This window comes from Lepidochelys kempii, chromosome 11 (genome assembly GCF_965140265.1).
Source record: "Lepidochelys kempii isolate rLepKem1 chromosome 11, rLepKem1.hap2, whole genome shotgun sequence".
Taxonomy (NCBI): Eukaryota; Metazoa; Chordata; order Testudines; family Cheloniidae; genus Lepidochelys; species Lepidochelys kempii.
In genome coordinates this window covers 66,811,362-66,832,729 of record NC_133266.1, presented here as the reverse complement: position 1 = coordinate 66,832,729, position 21,368 = coordinate 66,811,362, and the positions used below count along the sequence as shown (strand labels likewise).

General features: G+C 42.4%; 1 protein-coding gene across 3 annotated transcripts in view; it reads left to right on the top strand.

Annotated features, from left to right (window-relative positions):
• Positions 1–21,368, top strand: part of IKZF2 (IKAROS family zinc finger 2) — a 128,982-nt gene that overhangs the window by 63,745 nt on the left and 43,869 nt on the right. For 2 of the 3 annotated variants that reach the window (XM_073306723.1, XM_073306721.1), the window contains exon 4: positions 12,184–12,450. In XM_073306723.1, coding sequence (XP_073162824.1) covers positions 12,184–12,450 — 267 coding nt within the window. The remainder of the gene's footprint in view (positions 1–12,183; positions 12,451–21,368) is intronic. The other variant, XM_073306722.1, reaches the window with a different exon arrangement.

Genomic DNA, 21,368 nt, shown 5'->3' with positions numbered 1-21,368 from the left:
TGATGAATAGCAAATCTTCTCTAAGAGTTATTCAGGAATATTTACTATAAGGTTTTGCTTTTGTTTGCCTTTCTTGAGAAAAGAAATGTGAGGCAAAAGCTTTTGGTTTGAACACTGTCAGAAAATATCCAGAAATTGCAAGTTGCTACACAGATGCATAGATTTAATGAGACTGTGTAATGCCAGTTTTTTATGCTAAATAATCTGACACACATGCTACTGAAATAAGTTAATACTTCGAGAGTTATTTTATATCTTTTTCCATTGCCATCTGTCACTGCCTACATTAATAATACAGGTGAAAGTGTAACATTTCTAGATTTTTTTAAGGGATATTTATTTAAATATTTCTCCAGTTTAATATCTGGTTTGTTTTATGTTGGTGGAGTTTGGGCCCAATCCCGCAATCATAAATAATCCTTGCACAAATGAACACTCCCATTGATTTCAATGGGGCTTCGGTCATGGGTAAGAATTACCTGTGTATATAAGAATTTTCAGAATTAGACTCAGCAGGTCTGATTCTCCTTTCACTTAGACAATTTTACATCTGTGAACAATATTGGGTTAGATCCTCAGCTGGTGTAACTAATCCACTGGAGTTACATTGATTTATAGCAGTTTAGGATACTCTGTAGTAGAGTAGTTAGTCAAGTTTTAACTAGTATAAATGAGATCAGAACCTGTGGCTCATAAATTGACTTCATCCAATGAAGTGGGCTGTAGCTCATGAAAGCTTATGCTCAAATAAATTTGTTAGTCTCTAAGGTGCCACAAGTACTCCTTTTCTTTTTAAATTGACTTCAGTGGCTTAGTTACTCCAGATTTCTATTGCTGTGACATCAGAATCTATCATGCAGTAGAAAGGAGTTGGACCTTTAATATCTAATTTCTGATGTAAATAGATAACTGAAGTTATGTTTAAAACAGTGTTCAAGGGTAAAAGGATGTAAACAGTTATAGTCACGCTTTGTCCTTTTGAATTTGCAAAAGCAAGGAAATTCAGGACCAGATTGTATTACTCTTACTCAGGTTTAGCAGTGGTGCATTCTGTGAATAGCCCCTTTGATAATTGAGGAAGAGTAGAAGAATTTGGCCCTTGGTAGTTGTACTCCATCCTTGGCACGTTACATTGTTCTGACTATATGTGTTACTAGGGTCTCAGAGCATAAGCGGAACTCTCTAGTTCCCAAGAGTCCAGTACCTTGACCTTCATGGACTGTCTGAAACCAACAAAGTGAAAACGGAGAGAAAAACACATTTTTAAATTATGTCCAATGAAACAGGTCTCTTAAAGCAGCACAACTTCTTGTCTGAACTCTGCAAATAAAAAAACAAATGTTTTAACTGACTTTGGAAACTTTTCCACAAGAATTGAGTAGTACACACAGCCACATCATGCTACTTATACAGAATGAAAAAAGGAAGACATGCATAATGATCGTATTGGTTGGCTAACACATTAATGATACAACCATTCAAGGATTTTCAGCGGCCCACTGAAATTTGTTTTAAGAGAGCACAGGGTGCGTAATAAATTAGTTTGTTCATATTTTGTCATGTCGCTGTCCTGATCCTCAGCTGGGGGAAATCTGCAAAGCTCAATTGACGTCACTCGATCTTCACTGATTTACAGCAGCTAAGAATCTAGCCCTATTATTTTTACTCCAACATGGTCAATTAAATTGGACGTTGACAAGATGCAGGAAAAGCATTGATTAAAATAAAGAAACAAAATGAAAATGTTAAGATTCCTTTTGCAGTTCATAGATGAAGGCATACAAAATATTTGTGATTGTGACAGGTGCTTCTCCAAAAATTTTTCCCTGGTTGGATTACTCAGTCGAGGTGTGTCCTGTTGGGGAGAAGTATCTTTGCTGTGTCATTTATAGTTATTTCCTAGAAGAGGACACCGATAGATCAAGTTGTATTAAGAGCACTTGGAGTTTCGTAATTAAAAACAAAGCAAGCTTGTTTCCATGAGCTAAGACCACTTGAGTAGCCCAAAGGGTGTAACTTGTGATGAAAGCCTTACACTTCTTAAAAATACTAGTTTTAAAACATATACAATAGTAGACACAGAAAATGAGCAGCTGCTATTTAAGCACCTGATCCAAAGCACACTAAAGACTATGGGAATCTCTTTAGGCACTTCACTTGGCTTTGGATCACTGTTTCTGTTAATTTTTTTTTTTAATTTAGTGCAATTCCCCTGGTGGACAGGGCTCTTTATAAATGAAATCCTTGTTATTGCTATAATTATTATGCGTTGCGTGTTTTAGAAAGCATTTAGGAAGTCACACGCTCTTTGAGAAGTAGAGATGATGATAAGTGAAACTATGAGGTTTTGGTAATTTGAAGTGGTGCTATATATATTTATTGATGATCCCGATATAGCTGTAATCTGTCAACATTTCCATTACAAATTTCTAAGTTTTGGGGTATAAAATTCACAGTAGGATCTTAACAAGTCGCTTGGGAGTGAACGTTAGCAGACAGTGTCACAGGTCAATGAGTAAGTGCTCCTTATTATAGCTCAGAACCAACCTCTTAAAAAAAATAAAGTGTTTTAAGTCCTTAATGTTAGACCAATGCTGTGAGATTCGAGAAAACTCACTGTAAATATTAGGGCTGATTCTCTGGTGTAAATCAGGAGTAACTCTACCAAAGTAACAAAGGTTAAACTGAGCTGAGAGGGGAATCATGCCTGCTGGGTTCACTACACATATTGTAGAAGGTCCAAAGGCTTGCCTTGAATATGAACATGCAGTTTTCATTCATCTAGTTACATGTGTGCATTTAAGGGCAAAATTTGACCTCTGCATCTTTTATGAAAGGTTTGCCCAACACTGAGTGATTATCTATCTATCCTGTCATATGAGTTGCAAAATCCAGGCACAGAGGGTCTAATCCAAAGCCCATTGAAGTCAATAGATAGAGTCCCATTGACTCTGAAGGCCTTCGGGTCAGGTCCAAAATTGGGGACAAATTCTGCCACCCTTACTTGTGCTGAGTAATTTCTTCCTGAGTAATCCCTTTCAGTAGGACTACTCACTGAATAAAGTGCTATTCATGGTGAGTAAAGGTGTCAGCATTTGGCCCCATTTTTAGAAATGGCATTTCATCTCAATGCTGAACTTGTTGGGAGTTTGTAGGTTTGAGTCCGAATACTTGCCATGACTATAACGTTTTTTCTTGTCAGTTGGAATAGTTATATAAGCTTATATAGACCGCTATGAAAGTTGTTCCACTGGTTTCACTACCACTGTCCCCACCACTTGTATGTGGCATTAGAAAATCCAATTGGGAGAAAGAGAGTGGTGTTAAAAACAGAGCAATCAAAACTCTGTTTCGACACTGCAGAGAAACCAGTTTAAACCAACTGGGTATAACAGAACTGTAAATGAAACTAGCCCCTCTCACAGACCTGAAATACATGGCCCAATCATGTTCCCATTTGAATTCAACAGAAGCTTTGCCATTGATTTTATTGGAGCAGGATTAAACCCGTGATTCTTCAATGTCCTTATAAAATCCTTTTGTCGTCTGGGATTTTGAAAGGTGCCTAAATTAGCCACCCAATTCCCATGGACTATGGGCACCTAGTCCCTTTACACTTATTGCTAAATCCAAGCAATAGTGTAGATAAAAACTTTGTAATCTACTTCTAACCATTTGAATCAACGTGGACAGGTGAAGGAGCATTTGGGTTGTGATATATCTCGACAAAGCACTATTGAAATCAGTGATGTCGCATGGATTCCCACCTTCTGAGGACCTGGGCTGTCATGTGCACAAAAGTGTCATCTTGGTAGCTCATGCTGTGTCAGCTGGTGAACAAATCTGACATTCAGTAATGTAGTGGGAGAGGCTTTTGCGCATGTACAAGAGCCTCTACTTAAAACTGAAGGGAGAGAGGGGTAATTCCTCTTCCTTTGTTCATGGAGTTCACCCTTTTCCTTGGATACAGCTCAGTCAATTCAGCCAAAGATGCATGGGGCCTGATTCTCCTCTTGCTTACACCTGTGTAAATCAGGAGTGACTTATCACTGGGGCTTTTTTAAAAAAAAAAAATACTATTCAAGAGCAACTGGACTTCCCTTTGGAATGTACCAATTTGCACAAGTGTCAAAATATTTTTCCAGAAAATTTCCTGCAGGAAGATACCACCCATAGACACCATTGAAATATCTTCATTTTCCCCTTCTTCCCCATTGGATATGTTGAACGCTGCAGTATACTATCCATACATTCAGTGGACCTGATTCGCCTTTCTTGTCAGCATTCACCAGTGTAGCTCTACTGACTTTGGAGTCACTCCTGATTTACACAGGTGTGAGCAAGAGGAGAATCAGGCCCCGTGCATTTTTCAGGAACAAAGTACAAAGTTTCCAGTAAGTACACTTTTTAATATACGTCTGTTTGCCAAGTGGAGTTGCCTCCCTCCTTGACTATGCGGAAACAGATAAATAGATTCCCTAGTCCCTTATCCCTCTGCTCTGTCCGGATACCCATGACTTTCTAAGTGAGAGAATTTTTGTGGGCTCTCCTTGTTTAAACCTTTGGCAACACATTATTGTTAGAACCAAAGTTGATTATAAAGCCTCTTTAATTAAGGGCCAAATTCTGCCCTGAAGAAGAAGCTCAGGGTATGGCTCTTCTTTATAATGAGACCCCTTTGCATTGCTCCAGCATCAAATTATGTTTACACTAGCATTAAAGCCTCTTTGCCATTCTGGCAGTGTAATCATGGGATAAGAGGGAAGGTCCTCTCATGGATCAGTAGCTCGTTAAAAGAGAGGTTAATAAAGGGCAGGAATAAATGGCCAGTTTTCGCAATGGAGAGAGGTGAGTAATGGGGTCCCCCAAAGATCTGTACTGGAACCTGTGCTGTTCAACATATTCATAAATTATTTGAAAAAGGGGTTGAACAGTGAGGTGGCAAAATTTGCAGACGATACAAATTTACTCCAAGATAGTTCAGTCCAAAGCTGACTGGATCTCACAAGACTGGGCAACAAAATGGCAGATGAAATTTCATATTGGTAAGTGCAAAGTAATGCACATTGGAAAAAATAACCCCAACTATACATACAAAAGGATGGGGTCTAAATTAGATGTTACTACCCAAGAAAGAGATCTTGGAGCCATCATGGATAGTTCTCTGAAAACATCTGATCAACGTGCATCTAGTGTTTGTTCATAAATTGGAAGAGGGAAAACAAGCTTGCCTGCTTTTTCAATTCCCAATTGATTATTTAATTTTGAATGAACTAATCATTGAACTGAACTAGTTGAATAAACTGAAATGAAGAAAACATTCTCTCTGCACCTGCACAAGAGGCTACTGCTGTCAAAAGTAGTTTAGCACATCAACAAACTCTGGTTCCTCCAGATGCTTAGCCAGTGACTTTCACCAGTTCCATGGTTTTGTCTTTCTTTAAAACTTGGAAGCAAACATGTACTATTTAACATATTTTTAATTTAATTTAAATTATTTTAATAGATAGTAAGTTTAGGTCTTAACATAGGCAGTCAATTTCAAATGTAATTTTAAATAGGGTTTCTTTAAAAAAAAAAAAAACCCACAACGGTATTTGATTAAAATGTGTAAAAAATCAGATTTAAATAAAAAATCCATTTATTTTTAAAAATTTATTTTTATCCACCCTGCTCCTGCTGCCCACACAGAAAATCCTCTGACCCAGTTTGGAAGTGCATTAAACCCAGGCTCGCTTTCCCAGTTGGGGTGTGGGTCAGAGCCCAGGCTCTGCTTTATTTCAGGCCGGAACCCATCTACTTTGCAGTGAGGACGTAGGCTAGAGACCAGTCAAGTTCTGCTAGTCCTCCAGTCCCCTTCTGACAGTTCTCCCCTCCATACTCAAAGGATGGACAAGGTCTCCTAAAATGGACACAGCTGACTGGGGAAGGAAGCCTAGAGTGTCTCCGCCCAAAGAACCAGGGCACATGCTCCCAGGCACACATGGGTGAGTGCAGAAACAGTGAGGACCTAGTAACTCAGGTAAGGTTTGGCAGTGGGGATGCTTACACTCCGGCTGGGCTGACTCAGGTGCTTGGACCCGGATTCCAGTCTCCTGAGTTAACTGTGCAGTGTAGACATAACTGTAGAGTTAATTGTGAATCAGGCCTTATTGTTTGTTTCTAGGGAAAAAAAAGATACTTGTGGCGTTTTTTTACCTTGAACTTTCAGAATCATTTCAGGCTGAAACTTGATCTTTTTTTCTTCTTCTTCTTCTTCTTCTTCTTCTTCAAATTTAAGGTAATTAGCAAAACTGTTTTTTGTCTTTCTTTCGTGTCAAAACCATTTGCCGTTCCACCGCCCATGTTTCTAAAATTAAACCTACCTCTCCCCCACATACACCCCCTCTCAACTGGATGGACATGAGGCACAGTGCTTTCATGTAGTAATCTTTCAGTCCATAATCCCAGGTTCAGATGTGGAAGGAGTTAGGTCATTGCATGATCATTCGTAGCGGACAGCTGGCCATATCCCCAAACTACTACACGTGAATTATACCTAGGAGAAGCTGGGAGTGGAACAGACCAATTGTTAGAGATCGGGGTGGCCAAACTGCCACTCGTGAGCCACGTGCAGCTCTTTTGAAGTTAAAGGGTGGCTCCTGGAGCCCTCCATGCCCAGCATTCTTCATCTACCAGACTGGGGGCAGAGCTCAGGGCTTCTGCCCTGCGGTGGGGTGGTGGGGCTAGGGCTTCTGCCAGAGACGACTGCTGCCTGTAAGAGTGGTGGGGAGGGCGGCAGCACAATTTAAAGGTTTGGCCCTGCCAACAGCTTGAGTCACACACACCCAGGCACACTCCCCCTCTTTCCCTCAGCAGCCCCTCCTTCAGCTCCCAGCTATTAGCTTTGTTGGGAGAGGCAGTGGCAAACAGCTGGGAGCTCCAAGGAGGGGTCTCTGCTTTAGCTCCTTGGGGAGTGGCAGCAGCTGAAGCCCCAAGCCCCAGCAGGTATGCCCAGGTTCTTCATCTGAAGATTGTCATATAAGTCTTGGAGGGTCAGTAAGTTGGCCTCCCCTGTTATAGATCATTGACCGGATTTTATGGAAAAGCTCCCACTGTGCTACCTGTCAATATCTCCTTCTCTAGTTAGTGCTTTGAGTCTGTCTTACCCGAGTAGTTGTATTTACTAACTTTTACTTATTTCTTCAGGTCTTTGAAATGTTGAGATAAGGCGGGCAATATATCCATTACTTTGTTCACTGTGCCTGGACAAGGGTTTTTAGAACAAACACTGGGTGAGCTAATTTGGCATCTGCTCTACACTGTTTAGATCCATGCTGAGTTAAGAACACATTTTGTCAGCATTAACTTAGAATTTCTTTGATTTTGTATGTTACACTGTGTCTGCCCCATGATATTCTATCAGCAGGAGTTTTTGTGCTTCCCTTTGTCTTGCAGTGGGGTACCACTGTGCATTACTACCTCCTTGTTTTTTTTTAAATAATGACCTTTACTTTTCAGTACTGTACCTTGTAGCCCCAGCTGAGGATCAAAACTTTTAATGAGACACTAGGGATTTTCTAAATCTCATTTTTGGGGGAGATAACTTCCATAATAGAGGATAAAATGCACAGCAGGATCATCTTGCAATACTCAAGCTCGAAAAATCATTAAAATAGGAGCATAACATCTGCTAATATTTTTGCTGGTGATTGTTATGCTTATTCATGGATAAAGAAAATATTTTGGTGCTAAGGACTTACCAGAGCACTGCTTAATATGGCATTGTTGATTAATTAGCACATGAGACAAGATTTCATTATCTAGAGTTCCCTGTAGAAAATAATTACTCCAAGTATAAGCTAGGGTCAGTTGAATACTGATACTCAGAAAGAAAGAAAAGCAGTTGTATGCCCCACTGAATGCATGCTGTTAGCATCAGGTTTATGGATGGTGCTTTTATGGTGGGTGATTGTCTCAGTTTGTGTCAGGAGGTGTTGAACAGTACAATGAAGTGAATGGTGATAAAATGAAGAAAAGTTAAACTGGAAAAACTTCTGGCTTCAGGTTTGATGCTCCTTGAAAAAATCTGTTTTGTTTTTTTTAATAATTAGTTTGCAGTGTGGTTGTAGCTGTATTGGCCCCAGGATATTAAAGAGACAAGGTGGGTGAGGTAATATATTTTATTGGACCAGCGTCCATTGGGGAAAGAGACAAGCTTTCAAGCCTACAGAGAGCTCTTCTTCAGATCTGGAGAAGAGCTCTGTATAAACTCAAAAGTTTTCTCTCTTTCACCAACAGAGGTTGGTCCAATAAAAGAGATTACTCACCCAGCTTGTCCTTCTGGATTGTGTTTGACATTTTAGACTCATTTGCTGTATTGTTGTGATTTGTAGAAGAGGTGCTGAAAAGTTTCAACTTTGTTCTGTGCATATGTATTTATCTATTGTATAGTCAAGTGCAAGAATGATTACAATTTTCAGTCAGTATGCAAAGAAGAGCCTTGTGGTGCAGTTTACCTGCAGACATTATACAGTACAGGATAGCACCAAACTCTGCTTTATACATCCTTTCTCTCTTTAACATAATTCTTTTATTTGTTAAATTTGTGGCAATAGGTGAAATCACAGAAAAGGTTATGTAAATAGCTCTTGTCTTCGGGCTGAATAAAATAGAAGAAATAAATACACCCCCTGAACTGTGTGTGTTTGTAAAATATTGTACATATCTGGTATATGTATCAACATGAAGTAAAGCAGCAAGGATGACTTGATTAGCAAAGTCCTCATGAAGAGCTGAGGTGATCCCCACAGTAGCAGCATTCCCTTCCTTGGAGACCTGCAACTCTCCCTAGTCCCAGCTGAAGAGGGAACCTTCACAGAGCAACAAACACATGATGCCAGGTTTCTGAAAGCAGCAGGGACAGAGTCAAAGGGGGTGCGGGTATGAACTTTTGTCAACAGGCTGAACAATTCTGCACAATAGCCAGAGTGCTTTTAAGTGATGAGATGGAATGAGCAACTCTCCGTATACAGCCTTTGGAGGGTTCTACTGAGCTGTGTTCTGAGGAGTTGAGAGGGTTGTGTGTCTGGAAGGTTGTTTTGCAGCAAACAACTTGCTCTGTTTTGCTTTGCTGTTTATCCTACTGGATTCAAGCCAGCATTCAGCAGAAGGCAACACTCGGTTAAGATAAAATAAGCCACTGACAACAATCTCCCAGTTTCTAAGCACTTCTGACCTTATTTTCAGGTCACTTATTTTCAGAGGTGCTCAGCAACAAGGGCTTCCATGGACTTGAATGGAAACTGTGAAGGCTCAGCACCAATGAACGTTCCAGATACAATAAATACAATCGAGATACAGTTTATATAAAAATATACCCTGGATACAAATTACACTCCTCTCTCTTGCATGTGCACACGCACACACTCGGTCACTCACATAGACATACACCCCTTCACTTGGTGCAAAGTGTGTTGTGACTATTTTGCATATTGTTCCTACTCTACAGGGATAAAGGGTAATCTTGTGGTTAAGACACAGTATTTTGGGTCAGGAGAGCAGTGTCCTACTCCTCACTCTGCCACAGACTTCCTGTATAACAAATCCACATAGACAGCAGACACAATTACTTTGGGCTTGTTGCGCTGATACCCTGAACACCCCCAGTTCCAGTGGAAGTCAACGGGAGCTGCTGGTTCTCAGCACCTTTAATAATTCGGCTCCGCATAAATCATACACAGATACTTTCAAAGACAAGGCAGGATTAGAACCTTGGCCCTTTCATTCCCAAAGCAAAGACCTTGCAATAAACTAAAACTGTCCTGTGTGACTTGGAGAAAGTCAGTTAGCCTTGCTGTGCCTCTGTTTCTTTATCTGTAAAATGGGACTATGGCACTGCCTTGCCTTAGAGGAGTGATGAGAGTGTAAACACATTCAAAGGTTGTGGGTCGCTTTGAGCTCTGATATAAAGTACAGAGTAAGAGCTCGGCATAATTATGGTGATGATACAGTGTTTTTCATCTGTAGATTTCAAAGTGCTTTACATAGGAGGTCAATATCCTTTACAGATGGGGAAACTGAGGCACAATGAGGGAAATGACTTGCCCAAGGTCTCCCAGGAGGCTAATGGCATAGCTAGGAATTGATACCGGGTCTTTTGCTCTTAATTTGTTACCTTGAATCATTTCACATCATTCAAACAAACAAAACTGGGGCAGGTTAGAATAAAAATTTGCAGTTTTGATTAAAAAAAAGTGAGATGTTTATAAAATGTTTATAAAATTTTCTTGAAAATATCTATCTTTGTGGTTTCTTTGAAAAACTCTGTGTAAAGCATAGGAATTGTACATATTTGGGGCCAGATTGTAGTTTGTCCTTCATGTCCACACAGGTGAGTAAAGAGTAGTAAGGCTTCCCCTTGTTCCTCTGTGCCAGTTACCCATACCATAGCTAGCAGCGTGCTGGAGAAAGCTGCTTCTGTGGGCTGCTATATTCCTGCTCTCTCCTGTGCATGGGGAAGGGGAGGAAATGAGCGGGAGCCCAGACCCAGAACTTGAGGCAAAGTCACCGTTTAGCCCTCAGTTGCGACATGGTATCTTTGTATCAGCAAATGTATCTTTGTGGAAATAAAATATCATTTCCATTCAGCAAATAAAGAGCAAAAATATTTCATAATGTAAAATGCTTAATGTTTTGATGGCTGGATTTACAATGACGTACGGCTACCATGGTCGATCTGTCTCCTTTTTCTGCATGGGCCTTACTACAGTATATGCATTCCTTGGCTCCCATTAATGCCCTGGTGAACAGTGGGAGATGTATTTTGACAATTGTACAATTAGAAAGTCACCTTTAATTGGCCTTTGATCTCCTGGTTTTGTTCCTAGCACTGTACATGCCCTAGGCAACATGGAAACACAGATTTCTGAACCTATCAACTATTTAGGGTGGGGACATAGAAGGGTAACTAATGAGGTTAATGCTGAGGGACTGGGTAGCTCAGGGTACTTGTAATGGGAAATGGAGGAAGCTTTTACCCTCTTGTTCAACTCGAACCTCAGTCTGTAGGGGCTGAAATTGTTCCTATATGATGGCTGTCCTATAGCCTATATGAGAGAGACAAAGTGGGCGAGGGAATACATTTTATTGGACCAACTTCTGTTCGTGAGAGACATGAGCTTTTGAGCTCCACAGAACTCTTCTTTGGGTCTTCAGGTTCTGAACCACCTATGTCTGTTCTGTGGATAGACAGTGAAACTCTGGGGCATTCTTTACAGCAGCTTTCGCTAACTGGACAACATTTTCAAATGTCGGTGCCGAAGGTGAGGGATCTACACTCGCATTGAGACACGTCAGCAAGGGGTCTGATTTTTTTCAGTTCTCATCGGCTTTGATGGAATTTGGGTGACACCTTAATGGTCTAAAATAAAGTCTGCTGAAGTCAATGAAAGACTCCCAGACTGTGTCTCAGGCTCTAACAGAGTATACAGACAATGGGATGCCCTTACCCCACTTGTATACGTGAACTGCAAACCAGAACACAGCTGGCATAGTAGGTCTGTGCAAGAACTATGACTTGGAGATTATCTTTGCACCATGTACGCCCTTCTTCATTAAACTAATTTGTTTTGAACAAGTGTCCCTTTAAGGAGAGTTCATTTCAGTGAACTGACTATGTAGCATTCTCTATCTGGAAGACTGCTATATATAGTTTGATGTGCAACCGCTAGAATTAGGTGCGAGTGGAGGAGTAAATATTTTTAACTGCTCATTCACTGTGGTACGCGACTCTTTGTACTCCTTGCATTCAGTGGATCCATGAAAGGAAGAATGACTTTGTGGTCAAAGCAGTGGAAAATCTGGATTCAGTTCCTTGTTCTTCCACAGAATTTCTGGGTGACCTTGGGCAAGTCACTTAATTTCTCTGTGCCCTAGTTTCCCATCTGCAAAATGGGAATAAAAATTCTTTCTTTCTCCTACCGTTTGTCTGGAATAGATTGTATATGTTTAGGGTTGGGGGTCCGTCTTTAACTATGTGCATGTACAGCACCTAGCACAACGGGGCCCTGATCATGTTTGGGGCCTCTAGACATTACTGTAGTCAAATAATTAATAATAATGCTAATTGGCCACGGTATTAGTTAATTGGTAATGAGGAAAAGACTGATTTTTTTTTTGTTTATATATTTTTTAACATTTCAGCAAATTCAGTAAAGCTAGAAATGCAAAGCGATGAGGAGTCTGACAGGAAACCCCTAAGCCGTGAAGATGAGATCAGGGGTCATGATGAAGGAAGCAGCTTGGAAGAACCCCTCTCTGAGAACAGCGAGATGGCGGACAACAGAAAGATCCAGGAGCTGTCAGGCGAGGGAGGAATCCGGCTTCCGAATGGTAAACTGAAATGTGACGTCTGTGGCATGGTTTGCATTGGGCCCAATGTGCTTATGGTACATAAAAGGAGCCACACTGGTAAGCAGCTGAAAGAAAAACTGATGACTGCCTGTGGCATCTGATGTTGATATTACCTGACAACTCTTCTCTTGCCTTTGTACTCAAGGGTGACAATAGAGGATGTTGGGGTGGGGTGCTGTAGGGGGATTGGGGTGGATTTGCTCTTTCAAAATTCCGGTGGCACTCTATTGTTGGCAAGCAAAAAGCTTTCTTGGCATTGAGTGCCGGCCTTCCGTTCTTAGCAATAGCAAAGAAAAGAAGTCTGGAAATCAGACTTCATCATTCTTGCCTAGCAGTAATATGGTGAATGATCAGCACAAATAGAATTGACAGGTGTCATTCTTTTCCATGTCTTTAATGTGTGTGTGATCCCATACGTTCTTCTTCAAAGCTAAGTGGCTAAAGTGACTAGGCTTCAAGATGGGACATGTGTAAGTATCTGGGGAAAGCCTTGGGTTACACTCAGATTGGGACCCCAATTCAAGAAAGCACTTAAAGCATGTGCTTACTGTACTGGGACTTAAGCATATGTTTAAAGTTAAGCACATACATAAGGTGCTTCATGCTTTCCTCACAGATTCTGGGAAGAAGAAGGTTCTTTCTTGCCTTATGCCTTTGATATTGTTAATGGTGTGACAGACAGTCCACACTCAGATATTGTACTTAGGAACTAGTGGGGGGCAGGGAGGTTAGGAAGAGTAAGAAAAGACTTTTTGTATTATCCCTTTAAGAACTGAATAGTTTTCAGTGCAGTAATGAGCAACTGATGACAAAGAGATCAATAGAGCTTTTGCACAGAGCAATACTATACATATTATAAGTAAGGATATGGTTTTGTCAGGGAGGACCTGGATTCCATGACTTTCCGGGACCTCTGTGTCTTCTTCTGGGGCAGGGCTGGAGCAGCGATAAGCCCCTGGGCTGCCAGAGAAGTGGCCGCTGGAACAGTTGTCCGGTGGCCAGTCCTGGGCCGCTGAACAGCTGGCTAGCAGCCCGCCGCTGGATCAGCAGTCCCCGGCCCACTAGAGCAGCAGCCAGGGCTGGATCAGTCTCTCTGGGGCTGGAGCAGCAGTGGTCAGCCCTTGCCACAGGGTATTTTTAGTAAAAGTCAGGGACAGGTCGCGGGTTTCCATGACTTTTACTAAAAATACCTGTGACAGAATCTTAACCTTAATTATAAGTTAATGCTCTTTACAGAAGTTGTGTTGATAAAAATTAGCATATATGTATAATGCAAAGCACTGCAGTATCATATATGGTGTATGCATGATTTCAGACAGATTGACAGCTACAGCAGAGGAAAAGCCCAACTTAGAGAACTGAAATCTTGATTGATTGATTGATTGACAGTTTGACATCCCACTACTAGAAAGGTCAAGTGGAAAGTGCAGCATACTGAGTCCCCAGGTTTTAAAGAGTTCCCGTAAGTTTTCAGCGGCATATGCACACAGGCGAGTATATCTGCAGTAGGTACGTCAAAGGCTACACTGTCTACCTTGAGTGCCCAAATGAGAGATCCTACATTTTATATTTAGGCTAGGGTTGCCAACTTTCTAGCTGCTAAAAACCGACCACCCCCTGCCCCGCGTCTTCCCAAAGGCCCTGCCCCGCCCCACCTCTTCACCCAAGGGGCCAGGGCAGCTGGGGCACAGTGGGGGCTGGTCCCTGGGGCAATCAGGGAATGGTGGAGTAGAGGGGGAGGTGGACAGGATCCCACCCCCGCACCCCTCGCCCGAGCAGCGGCACCTACCTCTGCAAACCCGGTCCCGAAGCCTGCCACCTGTCTCTGTCAGACGTCAGCAGCTGAGCAGTTCCTCCATGTGGCTCCAGCTGCTGCTCTTCCCACCCCACAATGGTGGAGGCCGGTTACTGCGACCAACCAGACTTTTAGTGACCAGTCAGAAAACCGGACACCTGGCAACCCTAGTTTAAGCTCCTTATTTAAAAACGGCCTGAGGTTTTGAGGTGTTGAGGACCGGCAGGTCCTTATTTAGGTGCCTCAACATATGGGTGATTTGGGTGCCTAACTTTTTAGGCACCCACATTTAAACAACAACATTTGCCTTCTACTGTGCAGACTAATGCCACCCTATGGGCACGTGTAGCTAAGGATTACATAACACACTGCTGGTTTTGTAAAGCCATTAGAGCTTCTCTGCAGTGCTCCAGCTCTATGCCCCTGGGCAGAGAGGCTGTGATGAACCGCTCTATACAGATGATTTCGAGCATATAGAAATGGGCATTCCTTTCACCATGTAGCTGGGCACGCTGCTCTTAGTGAACTAGCTGGCCCGCTGTTTTATTTTAGATGCTGCTGCTTCACTGTCCACAGTGGCATGTCCATGGAAGGAGGAATTTGCTTGGATGTCCACATCCTTGTCTTTAATGGCAAAAAGCAAATGTTAAAAATTCTAGAGCAAGGCTAGTATTTAAAACATTGTACTGCCATTTCATCAGCAGTAGCTATTAACGGGCTAGATTGAGCCTTTGGACTCAGCCCTCTTAAGCTACGTGTGGCTGTGCAGCCCCCAAGGGAACTCTGGGGAGGAACTGTACCCCAGAGACACCTCCCCTTTTCCACTGGCGAGGGGCAGAGGGTTCTGTATCAGCCCTTCCATGACGTAGCCTGCTCCTCATCCCACTGCCCCCCAGCCAGCTCTGCTGGCCAATGCATACGTGGGGGCCTGACTCCCCTTCCTCTCCTGCCTGGCCGATATGTCCCGTGTACTGCAAGGCACAGTCTGGCCCGCTGTTTGCCTTGCAGAAACTTCAACTGTCTTCCCCTCCAGAAAATGGTAGATCCCGTCCCTAAAGCCTGATGCCATTCTGTCCCAAACACTGCAGCTTACCGTAATAATCATAATTCACGCACAAGGCAAAATTGTGCCTCGCCCAGGGGAAGGGGTTGCAAGATGGCCCCTTACTCTTTGGCATGGTCTGCTTCAATCATAAAGGGCACAACAGCCTCCCCCTCCCTTACTGATAAGGTCCCTTCTGCCCCCACGGCACACGAGCCAATGCGGCTGAACAGACGTGGAAAAAGGGCAGTAAGCTGTGACAGGCATAGGGCTGGCGCAGATTTTTGCTCCCGTGACCACACAGTTTCACGATGCCCCTGATTCAGGGCTTGTGGTAACCCCACAATGGAGCCCATAATGCTCCTGCCGAGGTAGCAACCATTACTGCAGAACCCTGCACTTTTTAAGGCATTAATAACTCAGGTAAAGCAAGTTCCAAATGTACAAGGGCGGTTTTTCCCGTTTGTTTGTCATGTATCAGTAACATTCGGCATAGGGATGCGATGCGAAGGTGGAACGGTTTCACTGAGCTTCAGCGTTCCAGCTCATTTCACAAGAGCACATCAGGGCTAATTTCTTTTCTTCCCCTTTCATCCTCTTCTTTTCTTTTCAGTAAAAACCTCATTCTCCATGCTGTTGCATGCCAGGGGTGGGGGGCGGTAGCAACATCTTTCTAAGAGTTTTGTGTTACTGCAGTAGTTGGATAATCAGGTAATATTGTCATCGGGTACTCCAGGCATTCTTGTTTGGTGGCATCGAGGAGAGAGGGGGGGGAAAAAAAAAGTAGGGTTAAGAATCCAATTTGTCTACAGAAATAACAAAGAATTCGAATGTGTTAAAAGTGAATTTGTCATCTCTCTAGGCTTGGCCCTTTATGGGAATGAAAAAAACCAAACCCTCTCTTATCTTCCCGCTTTCAGCAGAGCTGATACCATACTGTGTACATTGATGCTCTTCTGTAGCCATGCTATAGCCTCAGTGAGGTTTGTGAGACCCTTACACACACCGAATAGTAACTTAATCCATCACCATAATAACACTTAGCTCTTATCTAGCACTTTTCATCAGTAGATCTCAAAGTGCTTTTCAAAGGAGGTCAGTATCATTCTCCCCATTTATAGATGGGGAAACTGAGGCACAGAGCAGTGAAGTGACTTGCCCAAGTGACCCCGCAGACCAGTGGCAGAGCCAGAAATAGAACCCAGTTTTCCTGAGTCCCAGGCCAGTGGTCTATCCACTAGGCCATACTGCCTCCCTTCAATGTGACTACTCATATTGCAAGATACTATTCAACGTGGATGAGGGTATCACAATCTAGCCCACCTTGGCGAAATTTTGCATTTCTGCTGTTCTGGGTGATCTCCTCAGGAAACTCTCAAGCCTTTGGTTTCATCCCACCTGCATGTTAGTACCGCAATGTATATTTGATGTACCAGGGAAGGAATTTTTACCAAATCCTACTGTCACATTCATAACATTGCAGATGCACATACAGAAATTGGAACAACTGAAAATGCTGTTTAACTTTTTTTTCTTTTATGCAGGGATAAGGCTGTTTTGGCACAATCGATTTGGGACCAAAAAAAACCCCAAATTTGCTATTCGGTATTCAAGACATTCATACTTAATATGGTTAACCACACACAAATTTAAATAGATGGCCATATTCCCTGGTTAGAATTAATTTCATCGGACTGTCAAATATTTGTATAGAAAGGCTTAACTTTATTTAATTCCTAGACTACTGCCGACTACTGCCTCTTGCATCGTGACATTATTTCGCACTGGTTAAATGGAGCAAAAGTTCTAGGGCTAGATTTTCCCAAGAATTTGGCATCTTCTATTTAGGCATCTAAACAAATGGCCAGATTTCAGAAGAGCTCATCTCCCATTTAATATTTAAATGAAGAGGTTGAGTTTTTCTAAATAGCTCTGTGCCCAGCAGCTCTTATTGTTAACAATGAAAATTGGTGTTTTTTTTTTTTTTTAATGTTGCCCCTTCATGTTAAGGGACTAACTGGGAGTTGAGCTCTTTTAAAAATCTGGCCCAAAATGTGGGTACCGAGTGCTCTTGGAAAATCTAGGCCCTTAAATTATTTGAGCTCAGGAATTACTGAGAAATTAATAACAGAATTCAAATAAAATCTGCCCCGGAGGTGGGATTATCCAAAATAAAGGCAAATAAAACCCTTAATTTCCTTACTCCCGTACTTGTTCTGTAGTTAACCAGGGTTCTAAAGTGATGGTTAGCCCCCTCGCTTAACTAGCTAATGGAATACAATCCAATAGGTAAACATCTAGACCAAGAAGCTCAGAAGGATTCAAAACAACAAATATGGAAATGGAATGAGTTCATCCACTTTTTATTTTGCTCAGATTAAGGCTGATTGCTTTCGCTGTTGGTAGATTAGCAATACAGCTACCATTTTGTTTCTGCTCCCAGAGCAGTTGAGGCAATGAACGCACCAGAGGAAATATTTCTTCAGATAGTTTAATTAAAACAACCCAAAACAACTTTATGTGAAAAATTAACGTGATCATTAACGCTAAACGAACACTTTTTTTCATACCTCCCTGGGCATAGCAATTTAGCATGAGGAGGTGAAGAGGGCTGTTTTGTGAGTATCCATCTTTCAGTGCGTAATACATTCTTTTAACAGCAAACTTGTCTGCAAAATAAACAATTGTCAAAATCAAAATCCCTTTATTTCTATGGTCCAGACTTTGACACCTTTAGTCAGTTTGATCCTGACTATTTTGATCCTGAGGCTCATTTACACAAAGGCTGCTTTATACCATTCTAGTAGGGAAAAGGAGCCTTAAGGGCAGGTGCAAAATAATTACATTAACACTCACTTCAATTTATTTTAATTAATGTAATTAATTAACATGCACTGCTGGTAGCAATGTAAAAAGGTCCTTTGTGCAAATGAGAATTAAGCCCATTGCTTTAGTTTGCAGACAGTTCTGTTGACTTCAGTGAGACAAGTTATGGAGAGAGGTGTTGCTCATTGTTAACAGAGGGGTTAGACTCTCGCGCTAAACTGGGCTCAGAGTATGCAGGTATAATGTGTTTGGAAACCTAGACAACAGCAATTTGGTACAGCCATGCCTCCATCTCATTCATTCCCCATTTAAAATCTCCAGAATGAATGGAGCTTTTTTAAAAAGCAAGTGGCAGTTCTGTGCAGGAAGCAATTCATTGAATTTGAAGGAAACTTATTTTACCTGTCTTCTTATGCGGGCTATTCATATTGTCTTCAATACTTTGCAAGCTGTTTGGACTGGAGTCTCACTAAAAGCAGCAGATCAGCTTTGGATATACCCCTGGTCCTCAGTTAAACTGCTGTTTTGATGCTGAGAATGTCATGGTTGTATTTCACGGTGGGATGAAATATAAAGGAGGATAACTCAGACTGAAACTTCTGCCCATCACTTGCGTGCTGAAGTGATTAGGGGGAATGACTGTACGTGGAAGCAGTCCAGTTAAGCAGAGAAGGAGCGGGTTTGCTTCTTGAGAATGTTTGAACTATTTATATTGTAAAAGATTGAAAACATTAATAGGAAGTTCATCAGTACATCGTCCTGGTTTCAGATTGTATAATTTCAAATGATCAGCAGTACTAATTTGTGCTATTGTAAAGTCTATAGCAAAGGTGCTATATATCGGGGTGGACAAACTTACTGACCCTCCGAGCTGCATATGATGATCTTCAGAAGTTCAAGAGCCGGGGTGCACCTGCCAGGGCTCGGAGCTTCAGCTGAGCCCCGGGAGGTGAGCTCTGTAAGGCTGAAGCCCTGAGACCTCCCTCCCTGCTGGGTAGAAGCCAGAGGTGAGGTGGGGGAGGAGGGCATGTGGACTCGCACGCCCACTCAGATTTTTGCTAGGGTTTGCTGGCCCCCCTCAGAGACATGGTACCACCAGGCCACCTCCCTGCACAACAGCTGGGAGCTGCAGGGAGAACTGCTGCTCTTGCCACTGCCTTTTCCCAGGAAGCTAAAGCAGCTGGCCCTCCCTGCAGCTCCCAGCTGTTTGCGGCTGCCTGTCCACAGGGAGCTAGCACCTGGGAGCTGCAGGGAGGGGCCACTGAGGGTAAGAGGGGGAGGATGCTTGGGGTGGGCCCAAGCTATAGGGCTTGAACCTTTAAATTGTGCCCCCCCCTCACTTTCAGAAGGCACCAGTCATCTCTGGGAGAAGCTCCTAAACCCATCACCCTGCTGCAGGACACAAGCCTTGAGCTCCGCCCCCCCACGATCTGGTAGGCGGAGAGCTGCACTTTAACGGTAGAAGAACCGCATGTGGCTCATAAGGCACAGTTTGGCCACGCCTTCTATATATAATATAGTTAAAATTCATTACGAAGGGCCACAGCCTGCCAAATCCACTTGGTCCAAATTCCCAGGGCCCAATTCACCTTACACCTTGTGCAGTCATATACACCAGTGCAAAGTGGGTGTAGAACAGTAACATGTCAAGAGTGGTAACATTTTATATCCATTTTGCACTGGTGTTAATGATTTACGTAAATTGCAGGTCAACTGTGAATAGGGCAGTAAGCTTCAGTGGGTGTTTGGCTCATGTAAGGAGTTAAATATTTAGCCACATGACTGTTGGCTTGAGTTTTGCCTTTGTAAAAGCCAAAGAATTCATAGAATCATAGAATATCAGGGTTGGAAGGGACCTCAGGAGGTCATCTAGTCCAACCCCCTGCTCCAAGCAGGACCAATCCCCAACTAAATCATCCCAGCCAGAGCTCTGTCAAGCCTGACCTTAAAAACCTCTAAGGAAGGAGATTCTACCACCTCCCTAGGTAACGCATTCCAGTGTTTCACCACCCTCCTAGTGACAAAGTTTTTCCTAATATCCAACCAAAACCTCCCTCACTGCAACTTGAGACCATTACTCCTTGTCCTGTCCTCTAATACCACTGAGAATAATCTAGAACCATCCTCTTTGGAACCACCTCTCAGGTAGTTGAAAGCAGCTATCAAATCCCCCCTCATTCTTCTCTTCTGCAGACTAAACAATCCCAGTTCCCTCAGCTTCTCCTCATAACTCATGTATTCCAGACCCCTAATCATTTTTGTTGCCCTTCGCTGGACTCTCTCCAATTTATCCACATCCTTCTTGTAGTGCGGGGCCCAAAACTGGACACAGTACTCCAGATGAGGCTCACCAATGTCAAATAGAGGGGAACAATCACGTCCCTCGATCTGCTGGCTGTGCCCCTACTTATACATCCCAAAATGCCGTTGGCCTTCTTGGCAACAAGGGCACACTGTTGACTCATATCCAGCTTCTCGTCCACTGTCACCCCTAGGTCCTTTTCCGCAGAACTGCTGCCTAGCCATTCGGTCCCTAGTCTGTAGCGGTGCATTGGGTTCTTCCGTCCTAAGTGCAGGACTCTGCACTTGTCCTTGTTGAACCTCATCAGATTTCTTTTGGCCCAATCCTCCAATTTATCTAGGTCCCTCTGTATACTATCCCTGCCCACCAGCGTATCTAGCACTCCTCTTAGTTTAGTATCATCCGCAAATTTGCTGAGAGTGCAATCCACAAAATCCTCCAAATCATTTATGAAATTTTTGAGGTATCATCAGACTAGTCCACAAGCGGAAGGACCTCAGAAAAAGGAATAATCTGTAATTATTACCAAGTCTATCTCTTCTTTGTGCCAAGGGGTTGAAATTAATGTACGGAACCTACAGTTAATCCGAGAGCATATAGACACTTCAGTTTACTTTTCTAGGGAACCACACACTTCAGAAATTTGGATTGTTAGTTTGTGTTTTGGGAGGGGGGCTATGTCCAAGATGTGAAAAAATATTTCAGAAAAAATAATCCAGTGGTTTGGAGGAGTTTTAATTTTTTGCTTGGGATGAGAGCGAGGAGATGTTTTTAAAAATATAATGTATATTTAAGTTTTTTCGTACTAGAAATTTTTTTTTGGTTACACTTGACATTAATGTTCCGTTTCTAAATAGTTTATAAAGGGGTTACTAAATAATGAACAGAGGTTTTAATAAGTGGCTAGTCAATTATTATACATAATTATAGAGTCCAAAAGGTCAAGAGATTACTTATAACAATCGATATTGCCTTCTACTGACATGTTTATAACCATCAATAATATATAC